Source organism: Chiloscyllium plagiosum, chromosome 5, assembly GCF_004010195.1.
Source record: "Chiloscyllium plagiosum isolate BGI_BamShark_2017 chromosome 5, ASM401019v2, whole genome shotgun sequence".
Lineage (NCBI taxonomy): Eukaryota > Metazoa > Chordata > Chondrichthyes > Orectolobiformes > Hemiscylliidae > Chiloscyllium > Chiloscyllium plagiosum.
Genome location: NC_057714.1, coordinates 22,937,933 through 22,950,988, shown reverse-complemented (window position 1 = coordinate 22,950,988; position 13,056 = coordinate 22,937,933). Strand labels below are relative to the sequence as shown.

Genomic DNA, 13,056 nt, shown 5'->3' with positions numbered 1-13,056 from the left:
TCCCCTACATTTACCCCTTCACCTAACACTACGGGCAATTTAGCACGGCCAATTCACCTAACCTGCACATTTTTTGGACTGTGGGAAGAAACCCACGCAGACACGGGGAGAATGTGCAAACTCCACACAGACACAGTTGCCTGAGGCAGGAATTGAACCCGGGTCTCTGGCGATGTGAGGCAACAGTGCTAACCACAGTGCCACCAAAGTTGTAAGTTAACCACAAGTATTCAGTAGACCAACAGAAGAACCTACTTTAAAAAAAGCACAATTACTATCTAAATAACAATTATCATTCCCATGGCAAAAAGATACCAGTGAGACCCTATAACTTTTACTTACCATTACAACTAGTGTATACAAGGGGCTATACAAGGGGATATAACTATCTGCTGAATAGTTATATGTTGGTAATTCATCATTTTGTATGCCTTTGATTTATAGTTATTTCTTGGCAGTATAACAGTTCCTTCTAAAGTAATCTGGTCAGTATTTTCTGTTAACTTGAGTCTACCAGATAGGTAAATTGAGGACTTTTATGATTTAATCAAATTACCCACTTTTGCACTGACACTGCATTTGCACTGATACTTAAGGTCCACTATTAGCAAGAAGGCACACAAAACGATGAATTATCATGATATAACTATCAGCTGAAACTCCAGCCCCCTGTATACACATACAGGCAAATGTGGGTGTTAGAGTGCAAAAAAGATAATGAAGAACAGTTCAATATCATGACTCCACAGGCCGCCATGAGGCATTCCTTTTCTTATCAGGCCCTTCTGATCAGAGGGAGTGCGAGCGCGCGGGGGGAAGCGCGAGCGCGCGAGGGCGAGGTGGGAAGCGCGAGGGCGAGGTGGGAAGCGCGAGGGCGAGGTGGGAAGCGCGAGGGCGAGGTGGGAAGCGCGAGGGCGAGGTGGGAAGCGCGAGGGCGAGGGGGGAAGCGCGAGGGCGAGGGGGGAAGCGCGAGGGCGAGGTGGGAAGCGCGAGGGCGAGGTGGGAAGCGCGAGGGCGAGGTGGGAAGCGCGAGGGCGAGGGCGAGGGCGGACAGACAGACAGACAGTAAAACAAAGGAGAAAGACAGACAGAGAGCATTGTTCACAAACTCTGTTCACCTGCCCAGGAGCAAATTAGAAAGTTGCCAAGTTGATGATTCCTGGCCTCCACAACTTGTCCTGATGGCACAAACCAAACCAATCAGCAGTCTGTCTCTGTGCGAAGTTTGCTCTACAAACTCACCCACGATGCCATAGCATCTTTGACACCTTTCCCCACTGTTTGAACAAAGCAACAGTGTGAACAGGATTCTTAGTGACTTCCAGTAACTTGTTTTATAAAATGCAACAGTTCTTCCATAGTTCTTGGTTTAAAGCAGTCCTTTGCCCATTTTGATCCATAAAGGAAAAAATATTGTTTAAAAATGTGATCTTTATACAGGCAACATTCTTGACATTTATATAAAAATTCCCATGAATTGAGATTATTCAATGCAAGGTTGACATTAAAAATGAATATGAATGCAATTTTACACATACTTAAATAACAGCTTGATAATAAATAATGATAAAATATCAGAAGTATTTCATACATTTGTTCATGATGCACTTCATGACTTCAAGACATTGGCATGCTGTACGCAGTACTTCCAGTGCACTGTACCATAAACAGTACACGTAGTCAAAGCTTACTGATAAGTTGGATACTTTTTCAGACTATACCAGAATAGAAACATATTTAACTTATAGGCTACATTCATCATGACATTTATTTCTGTTTTCTACACTGGAATTTTAAAACAAAATCACTCTCAAATGGTCCTTTGGTGAATAGACTTACCTGTAAATCTAATTTAGAAAAATTCAGATTTGGATTTTTTAGTAACAGCTGTTCAGCAGCCTGATGCAGAAGTTTTAGGTTGATTCATTTCAGCTCTTAATTCTAAGCCCATTGGGCAAAGCATCCATAACTCAGCAGTGATTGCGAATTGTCACTCAGACTATATAGTTGCTAACATTGGAAATATAAATCACCCCACTTTTATAAAACCTGGGTTCTGAAAGGTGGCACTTTCTCGGAATAGAGAAAAGATGTATTAATATTGAAGACTAGAAGTCAGGAGAAGCAACCCTGAGAGAAATGTCAAAGCTGCTGTGGACAGAAGGGAGCTGACTGCAAGACTTACTTTGATGATCTGACATGGAGATAGTGAGGACTGTAGGTGCTGGAGATCAGAGTCAAAAAGTGTGGTGTTGGAAATAACTCCACTGCCCTGTGGCTGAACACTAACTCCCCCCTCCCAACGCCAAGGACATGCAAGTTCTGGGCCTCCTCCACTACCAAACATTAACCACCCAATGCCTGGAGGAAGAACCTTGGAACCCTCCAACCACACAGGATCAATGTGGATTTCACCAGTTTCCACATTTCTCCTCCCCCCAACCTTAATCAAGATCCAACTTTCCAACTGAGCACCGCCCTCTTGAACTGTTCTACCTGTCCATCTTTCTTCCCACCCAAATACCTCACCCTCCTCTCCGACCTATCAGCTTCATCCCCAACTTCATCTACCTATCGCATTCTCAGCTACCTCCACCCTGGCAAGTGCCTCCCCACCCTGCCCCACCGACCGCCCAAACGCTTGGATTCGTAGTCTCACAAAAGAATCTGAAGTAGTTCATTAGTTGCTAATCAAACTACAAAATGGTAGTCACCCCACTGCGGTAATCAATGGTTGTGAAACCAGTCATGCAGCAATAATCCAGTAATGGAAACCTTCCAGTACACAGTCACAAATGGCACTGAACAATCAGGGAACATCCCCTCTTCTGAACATGATCGGAGGAAAGGTCATTGATAAAGCAGCGAAAGATGGTTGGGTCTAAAACAATAATCTGAGGAACTCTTGTCATGATAGTCTGGACTGACATGAAAGACCTCCAACTACCACAACCCATCTTCCTTTGTGCTAGTTATAACATCAATCAACAATGAATGTTCCCTCTATTCTCATTGGCTTCATTATAATTAGGGCTGTTTGATTTAAAAATGAAGTTAAGGGCAGTCACTCTGACATCACTGTTGGAATTCAGCCTTTTCGTTTATGTTCGGACCAAAACGGCAATGACTCAAGAGCTGAACAGCCTCTGAGTAGGTTATTACTGATTAAGTGCTGCTTAACACCGCTGGTGACAACCCCTTCCATCACTTTGCTGATGGAGAGGAGACTGATAGGACAGTAATCACCCACATTGGGTTTGCCCTGCTTTGAAGACAAGACATATCTGGGCAAGTTTTCACACTTCCAGGTAATGGCCAGTTTGTAGCTGTACGGAAAGAGGCAGTGCTAGTGGACAGCTAATTCTGGAGCTCATTTCTTCTGTACCAATGCAAGACTTTTGTCAGAATCCATGACCTTTGTAGTATCCAGAGCCTTCAGCTATATCTTGATATCATGTGGAATGAACTGAACTGAAAAAAATGACATTTACAATGCTGAGGACTTCAGAAGGAGACAGAGATTATGCACTCAGCATTTCTCACTGAAGATGGATACAAAATAATACTCAATTCTATAAACTCACTTAATGGAGTTGAGAGATGCTGTCTCTGATTGGTCTTTTATTAGGAAGTTAAATTCATTTCTTTTTGCCATTTGAAATCATTAACATAACTCTTTAACTCATCAATGAGCAAAATATTGTTTTTGTTTGGTTTCTAGGAAACAAAACTGTTTCTCATCTGGGTAACTTTATCAGGTTATATTACTCCAAGGCGATAGAATTGGAGAAAAGAAAAAGTTTATTTAGGTGGATTATTTAGCCAGAGCCACATTTTTTTTTCCCCCAGCCTTAACAGTTAAACAATGGAAAATTTCATATCCTAAACTGCTGCTAGCAGGCCAAATGCATTTAAACTTCAGCTTTAGCCTTACAAAGCCCCAGCAACAGCCCCTTTTTTGCCTGAAGCAGTTTGTGGATAACAGCTAATTGCATCCACTTGTTTAACTGAAGGGCAAATGTCTGGAGGAGAGGGGAGGGGGGGGGGGGGTACCCAAGTGTTGAAACCATACATCTTAACGGTCATTTCCTCTGGTGTAACTTGGAATGACAGCATATGACATGCAGAAATTAACAGGGACGCTGTGCTGCCAATTCTTTTTAAGTGGCTTTGACACTGGTTGCAAAAGGACTGTTGTTTGGATGCCCTGCCAAGACCCCACATTGAAGTTCTGAGAGGCCCATTACTTCATTCTGCAAATGGTTTGGAAGTGACTGGAAAGTTGAAATAAGGTTACAAATATTTATCCAGATGAACTGAGTGAAAGCAAAAGGTAGTGCATTATACAAGCAAGGACTGTGCTTACATTTGGAGGAGTGTAATAAAGTCAACAATAAAAACTACCACATGGTAAAATGAAGGAGCATTTGCTGTTTTGAAAGTGCTCTATTGTTGTTTAAACTCTGCTCTCAGCAACTATATTGTTTTCTTTGGCCAGGCACAAATCAACAGCAGATGTCTACCCATTATATGTCATTTTGTTATTGCTCCTTATGCTTCATTAAAGCATTATTAACTTGACTAATAGAAATCTGTCTGGTCAGACAAAAGCTCATTGTCACATACCTCCCAGGCAAGAAAAACAGCAGTTGATAGTTTAACAGATGAGTTCACCTGTTAGCACCTACAAACATTCTACTTAATGTAGGTTATTTCCATCTTTCATTTGTTTCAAATTACAATTAAAAATTGGTTGGCAAGGTGGTTCTCTAGGCATGGAGCAGGTGTGGCTATAATATGGTGCAGATGCTTGGTGTGTCAACTCAGGTAAACACCTCAATGTCTGACATTTTGTCTAACCGTCTGATTTTTAGAAGTTGCAAACGACTGCTCACGTGGAAATGGCTGAGATTCTAGTACTTAACATAGAGCAGTGTGTGTAGGACTATTGTCCACAGACACTCCACTTCTAAAATGATGTTAAAAGTCACTAAATCTACTTCTGTTAGCATGTGACTCATCGTTAATAAACTAATGCATGAAATTGTAGGAGGAGCCCTTTGCCCCTTGAGCTTGCCTTGCTATTCAATAAGATCTTGGCTGATCTGTTTGTTTTGAATTCCACATTCCATTTCCTTTAACCCTCTATTCCCCTGCCTAAAAAGAATCTATCCATCTGGGTCTTAAAAATATTCAATGATACTGCCTTCATCATCTTTGGAGACAAGTTCCAGAGTTCACACAAACCTCAAAGAAAAATTTCTCATCTAAGTCGTGAAAGTGACATCCCTAATTTTAAAACCAAACCCACCAGTTCTGCCCTAACCACAAGAGGAAACATCCTTTATAAGTTCACCTCGTCAAGATTATTTAGGTTCTGATATACTTCAATCAAGTCAGCCGTTAGTTTTCTAAACTCCAGTGGAAACAAGCCGAGCCTGTCCAACATATCCTCACAACACATCCACCTATTAATCTTGTAAACCACCTATAAATTGCCTCCAATGCATTTATATTGTTCCTTAAAGAAGGAGGCCAGAACTGCACACAGTATTTGAGATGCAGTCTCATCGATGCCCTGTACAACTGAAACATAGCATTCTTATTTATATTTTCAATAACTCTTGAAATAAAGGATCACATCCCTAAAACCAACTTGATTATGCAACGTATCTGCATGAGCACTTTCGGTGACTACTGTACCAAAACAACCAAATCTCTCTGCACCTTGGAATTCCAGAGATGTTTTCCAATTAAATAATACTCTGCTTTTTCATTCTCCCTGCCAAAGAGAATAACTTTATCAAGGATATCAAGACAACTGGATCACAATGTTATTTTATGCTAGTGCCCAAGGACAAAATTTACCTCCATTGTTCAGAACATGTTTAAGAAGAAAGTTTGATCTTGCTGCCTCACTCACACAGCAACTACTAAAATAACGATAATTTGTATTTTTATGGCATCTTTAACATTGTAATACATTAAGGTGCTTTTCCCATTTCATGGGTACACAGTATAGTCAAAGAGATACAGAGCTTATGACCAACAGTAAGATCAAAGAAAAAACATTTTCAGGAGTACCTTAAGAAAGCAAAATGAGGTAGGGAGGAGAAGTTTAAGGACAAATTCCTGAACTCACAGCCTGAATAGCCATGAATGGTGGAGAATTAAAATTAAGGATAGTTAAGAGGCCAGAATTAGAGGAATGCAAATATATTTTGAGGGTACAGGCTAGGAGAGATTACAGGGGTTGAGAGAGGTGATTGAGACAACTTCCAACCAAAGAAGAGAATTTTAAAACCTTACTCTTGTTTAACAGAGAGCCAATGAAAGTCAGTGAGCACAGAAGTGATGACCATTGACCTTTCTTTTTAATTTAAACTTATCAAAAAACCTCTTTTGTGCCTATTCTTAAAATTTATGTCAAAGGGTTACTAGGACACTCCATTTCAAAAATGTCAAGAGGTGAGGGAAAAAAGGAATAATTATCACACATCTCTCACCTGATTGAACAACATATTAACATATTGTCACAGTCCCAGGACAATTTAAGAATATGGCTTAAAAAATATCTAGGGGTGTGTTATTAGGGGAATAGAGTACATAAGGAAGGAAGGGTTAAGGTTAGGGAGTTTTGTTAAATCCATAACACATTAGTTCACCTTCAGCTGCAGATTGTATCAAAATCTGGGCATGACACTTTCAGAAAGATGTGATGATATTGGAGCAAATGTGACAGATTGGATAGAAGTATTTAAAACAGAGGGGTCTGGGTAGAGTTAGTTTCCAAGAATCAGAGAATGCTGTTTTTAGGTAATTGACAAAGAAGCAACAGAGCATAAAGATAAACCTTTTTACCCAGTGAGTGGTTAGGATCTGGAATGTACTGCCTGACAGTGTGGCGGAGGTTGACTCAATCAAGGTCTTAAGATAATTATCCAGTTGTCTTTTAAGAGAAAATGACTACAGGGTAGAATGGGGGACCAGCTGAGTGACTCTTAACACAAGCCAGCACAAATGAAAAGATCAGAGTGAGCTTAAAGGGTCCAGTTTTGATGGGATGGTGATGGGAGTATGTACTAAGGAAAAAGGATCAGTAGTAGGAGGACAAATAGGGAAGAACAGTAGAGGTGAGACGGGATGGAATCAAAGGGCTTGGTGTTATCTACTATAATGGCAAGAAGAGCATATCCTTCAGTTCATTGTACAATGTCACTAAAAAAGCGCTCCTTGTGCGCTTTGTACTCAAGAATGATCTCTCCTTCAGTTCTTGGGGATTATTCTCAATTTGAGTGAGACAAAAAAATGGACAATGAGATCAAAACATATCACGTGTCTCTCCTGATCTTCAATGCCAGTGAAGACAAGTATAAAACAATGCTGATCAATTACTGCTGCCGATTATTAATGTGACCAAGTCAAAAAGAAATCCCTTATTGCGGAAAAATACACAAGACAAAATAACAACAGAAATAAGAATTAATGTATCAAAAATTGTTGCCAACTTTTCAGACAGTGTGTGAATGAGCTAAAATATAAGCTATTGTATTAAATATCACTCCATATACCTTAATTGTTTCGGGAGGAACTCCTGGTGCAGGGGCTTTCTCCAAATAGGTAGTCAAATCTTGATCAACGTGTTCAAAAACTAGAGTCAATTTTGTCTCTCTGTCTGTTCGAGACACTGTGCATACATCAAACAACCTAGGAACACAAGAAAATAAAGTTTCAATATTGGAAACATGAATGTGATTGTTAGTAACCTCTCAAATCAAAACCCTTCACCACTATGTATTTCTGATAAAATTAAACATGACAAAAAATGTAAAACATTGTACCAAACAACTAGATTTAAATTTTCTTCTTGAAATACTTCAGCCCAGGTAGTGTCAGTATGTGTTGGTTACTCTGCAACTGTAGGCCTGATTATTCTCAACCCTACTCACAAAAATTTACAGGAAAATTTTAAACAGGATTTTTGTGTGTATGATAATTTTCTGAAAGAACCAGCCATTTATTCCTAATAGTCCTACCCTTTTCCATACTCAATTTTTCTTAAAAGCCAAAATGGATTCTGCATTGCTGTGCCCAAACAACCATCCAACAAATCTCTTCTTTTCTATGATTATCTTACCAATTCCATTAAGCAAAGTGACCAACCCCAGTTCAATGAGTACAGAAGAGAATCCCAGAAGCAGCATAGATGCCAAATGACTAAAATAAAACTCAGGATTACGTGGGCAAAATTGCAATAGCATGGAACAGATGTAACAAAGTGAACCATCAATCAAGAGATCACGGTGGCACAGTGGTTAGCACTGCTGCCTCACAGCACCAGAGACCCGAGTTCAATTCCCGACTCAGGTGACTGACTGTGTGGAGTTTGCACATTCTCCCAGTGTCTGCGTGGGTTTCCTCCGGGTGCTCCGGTTTCCTCCCACAGTCCAAAGATGTGCAGGTCAGGTGAATTGACCTGTAGTGTGAGGTAAAGGGGTAAATGTAGGGGAATGGGTGGGTTGCGCTTCGGTGGGTCGGTGTGGACTTGTTGGGCCGAAGGGCCTGTTTCCACACTGTCAGTAATCTAATCTAAGATCAGTTCAAAGCTGTCCAGTACAATCCCATCCAATTGTGACTGGTGGATGACAATTAACCAACTTTAACTGGAGGAGTGGACTCCATAACAAGCTCATTCTCAATGATGGAGGAGCCCAGCACATCGCTACCAAAGTCAAGGCTGGCACACGGTCAACATCTTCAGCCAGATCGATGTGGGACTACTCCTGAGGTCCCTAGCATCACAGATGTCAGTCTTCAGCTTTTCACTTCAGCCGAAAATAGGTAGGAGAGTAAGGTGCGATGAGGATATAAATGGTCTCCAAAATGACTAAGGAAGTTTGACTGATAGGACATATATTTGGCAGATTGAATTATTCAGGACAACGCAAACTAATGCATTTGTAAGGGAGTGTAGAAAAACAGTATTACTTTAAATGGAGAGACAATTTAGAATTCTGCAGAACACCGGGATTCTGGGTGTCCTGGTATTTGAGTTACAAATGTTAATATGTAGGCATAACAAGTGAATGGAATGCTGTTGTTTATTGCAACTGAAATTAAATATAAAGATTAGGAAGTTTTGCTACAGTTATACAGGTTGTTGCTGAAGTCATAACTGAAGTACTGCATGCAGTTTTGGTTTTGTAATTTAAAAATATATACAACAAACCTTTTATTAACTGGGATTCACAGGACCAGGAGTGTGACGGTTGATCAAATATTCTGGATAATCAAAATGTCCACATAATTGTTGTAAAAGAAAATGTAATAAAGGGGATATACAGTCACTACTGCACATTACTTATAGCGTAAAATCACTGAAATAATAATGCAACTTTGCCTTAAAATAAAAACTTACCGACACAGAGCTTTCTCACTTACACCCTCGACTGACTACTGAGACATTGCGGTATTTTGAGGAGAAATTGAATCAACCGTTGATATTTCGTGTGGTCATTCGATTGAACAACACGTTTTTTACATTGAGATAAATTAAAAGTGACAACAATTGGACAGAATAATACAGTAAATATTGCAGTATTTGAGGTATATAATTTTTCCCAGTTTAATTGGAGTGTGTTGGTTCATAAAGTTACAGTTAAAACAAAGCTTGCAGTATTGCTTTAGAAGCAGTTCAGAGAAGGATCACTTGACTGACTTCTGGGTTACAATATTTAAGTTATAAAGAAAAGGCTGAACAGTCAGGACTGTTAAATTGGAACTTAGAAGAGTGACTAGTGATCTTACTGAATGCATAAGATCTGAAGGAAACTTGACAGTAAATGCTGAGAGGATGTTTCCCCTTCTAGGAGAGACAAGAACTGAGGGGACTCCTATACAAAATGGAGATGAAAACAATTTTTTTTCCTCAACAGAGGCAGTAACTCTTTGGAATTCTCTTTTCCAGACAGGAGAAGAGATTGGGTTATTGAATATTTTAAGGCTGAGTTAAAGAATGTGTTTTTAATTACAAGGGAGGCAATGTTATAGCAGCATAGATACAGGAACACTGAACGTCAAAGCAGGAGTAGGCCATTCAACATGATTATAGCTGATCATCCAACTCAGTACCCTGTTCCCGTTTTCTCCCCATATTCTTTGGTTCCTTTAATCTTAAGAACGATATCTACATCTTGCTTCAAAATCTTCAATGTCACGGCCTGAACAGTTTCATGTGGTAGAGAATTCCACAAGCTCACCAATCTCTCAAGGATTTCTCCTCATTTCTGTCCCTATCCCTTACCTTTACACTGTAACCCCGACTTCTGGACTCCCGGATAATTGAGAACATTCTTCTTGCATCTACCCTGTCTACCTGCAACCGCAAGAAATGCAAAACTTGCGCCCACACCTCCCCCCTTACTTCCCTCCAAGGCCCCAAGCGATACTTCCTTATCTGCCACAAATTCACCTGCACCTCCACACACATCATTTATTGCACCCGCTGCACCCGATGTGGCCTCCTCTATATTGGGGAGACAGGCCGCCTACTTGCGGAACGTTTCAGAGAACACCTCTGGGACACCCGGACCAACCAACCCAACCACCCATAGCCCAACACTTTAACTCCCCCTCCCACTCCACCAAGGTTTCCTAACCTGCAATCTTCTTCCTGACCTCTCCGCCCCCACCCCAGTCTGACCTATCACCCTCACCTTGACCTCCTTCCACCTATCGCATTTCCAACGCCCCTCCCCCAAGTCCCTCCTTCCTACCTTTCATCTGAGCCTGCTGGACACACTTTCCTCATTCCTGAAGAAGGGCTCATGCCCGAAACGTCGATTCTCCTGTTCCTTGGATGCTGCTTGACCTGCTGCGCTTTTCCAGCAACACATTTTCAGCTCTGATCTCCAGCATCTGCAGTCCTCACTTTCTCCTCTACCCTGTCTAGTCCGGTTAGAATTTTATAGCATTGAGATTTTCCCATTCCTCCAGTGAATATAGTTCTAACCAATCCAGTCTTTCTCCGTATATCAGTCCCACAATCCCAGGAATCAGTCTGGTAAACTTTGCACTCCCACAATAGCCAGAACCAGTTTTGAGCACGATCGAGTTAGTCAGAGCAGAAAAGTTACACATTTGCTTCCCATTCAAGTGTTTGATTACCTTTTGGTAGGATAATATCAAATATTTCCCTTTTCTCCTTTATCTCTCTGTCGAAGGAGGCGGATGAGGAAACTGAATGAGCGCTAAATTTGTGGATAATGCCAGGCTGGTTAAGAAAGATGTCCAGAAGAGGCTAAGTGAGTGAGCAACATTTTGCCGGATTGAGTATGACACTGATAAATGTGAACCTGTCCACATTGCCAGGAAGAATAGAAATACTATACGTGGAAAGAGGTTGCAGGGTTTAGTGTACAGAGGGATGTAGGTGTCCTGGTACACGGCATGTTATAAGTTAATATGCAGGTACTGGAAGTACAGGTAAAGTGAAAGGAATGTTGAAGATTCCTAGAAAGAACTTGCACCAGCTCTTTAAATGTACATCCTGACTCAATGAAATCTCCTACCTATGCACACTACTTCCACCCAAAGCCAAATCAGGTTGCATCAATTGAACCTGCCCCCTCCACATTTCCAGACTGCGTATTCTAGATCGTAATATATCCCAAAGACTTGGCTAAATAATGATATAAAACCCAAGAGGAGACCCACATTGAGAGCAATGGACAATGTAGATGGGGTGTTTGGACATGCAGGAAAATCTGCCACTGGTGGAAGGGTCCTTTACAGGCTTGGATGGAGGTTAGTGGGGAGGTGTGGGCGCAGGCTTTACACCTCTTGTGGCAGCAAGGGAAGGTGCCAGGAGTGGAGGGTGGGTTGGTGAAGGATATGGACCAAACAAGGGAACCAAAGAGGGAATATGGATGGTTACATAATATAGATGGTTGTGCTGGCACCATTCCCCACCTTTTCCTCCACTACGTCGATGGTCACATTGGTGCTACCTCTTGCTCCCACGAGGAGGTTGAACAGTTCATCAACTTCACAAACACCTTCCACCCTGACCTCAAGTTCACCTGGACCATCTTGGACATCTCCCTTCCCTTCCTGGACCTCTTCATCTCCGGTGATCAACCCAACACTAACATCTACTTCAAACACACTGACTCGCACAGCTACCTGGACTACGCCGCCTCCCAACCACCTCCTATAAAAATGCTACCCTTTATCACAAATTCCTCCACCTCTGCCGTATCTGCTCCCAGGCAGAACAATTCCACTGCAGAACATCCCAGATTGCCTCCTATTTCAAGGATTGCAATTCCCTCTCCCCCTCATCTCCTTCATGTCCACCACCTTTATCCTTGAACCCCACGCTTCCAACCGCAACAAGGACAGAACCCCCCCACTTTGGTCCTAACGTTCCACATCAATCTCCAGACACTGCACATTATCCTCCACCATTTCCATCACCTACAATCAGACCACACCAGAAATACATTTCCCTCTCCACCCCTATCGGCATTCTGCTGAGACCGTTCCCTCTGCAACTTCCTCTTTAGGTCCACGCCCTCCACCAACTCCCCCTCAACCCCAAGCATCTTCTCTCGCTTCTGCAAGAGATGTAAAACTTCCGCCCATGCAAGACCCCAAATGATCCTTCCACATCCAGGAGAGATTTTCCTGCACATCCAAACATCTCAGCTACAGTGTCTGTTGCTCTCGATGTCGTCTCCTCTATACTAGGGATATAGGACATCAAACTCGCAGAACGTTTTAGGGAACATCTCTGGGGCACACGCACCAAACAGTTCCACTGCCTTGTGGCAGATCACTTCAACTCCTCTTCCCACTCCACCACAGTCAGTCATTCAAATCCTGGGCTTCCTCCATTGCCAATACTAACCACCCAATGCCTGGAGGAAGAATGCCTCATCTTCTGCCTTGGGAAACTCTATCCTCATGGCATTAATGTTGATTTCACCAGTTTCCTCATCTCCTCTCCCCCCATCTCCTCCCAGATCCAACCCTCCAAATCTGCACCACCCTCTT

The 13,056-nt window shown here is 41.8% G+C and overlaps 1 protein-coding gene across 4 annotated transcripts in view; it reads right to left on the bottom strand.

The window, feature by feature from the left end:
• Positions 1-13,056, bottom strand: part of cdk6 (cyclin-dependent kinase 6) — a 233,619-nt gene that overhangs the window by 162,316 nt on the left and 58,247 nt on the right. For all 4 annotated transcript variants that reach the window (XM_043689700.1, XM_043689697.1, XM_043689701.1 and 1 more), the window contains one exon: positions 7,572-7,707. In XM_043689700.1, the coding sequence (XP_043545635.1) occupies positions 7,572-7,707 (136 nt within the window). The remainder of the gene's footprint in view (positions 1-7,571; positions 7,708-13,056) is intronic.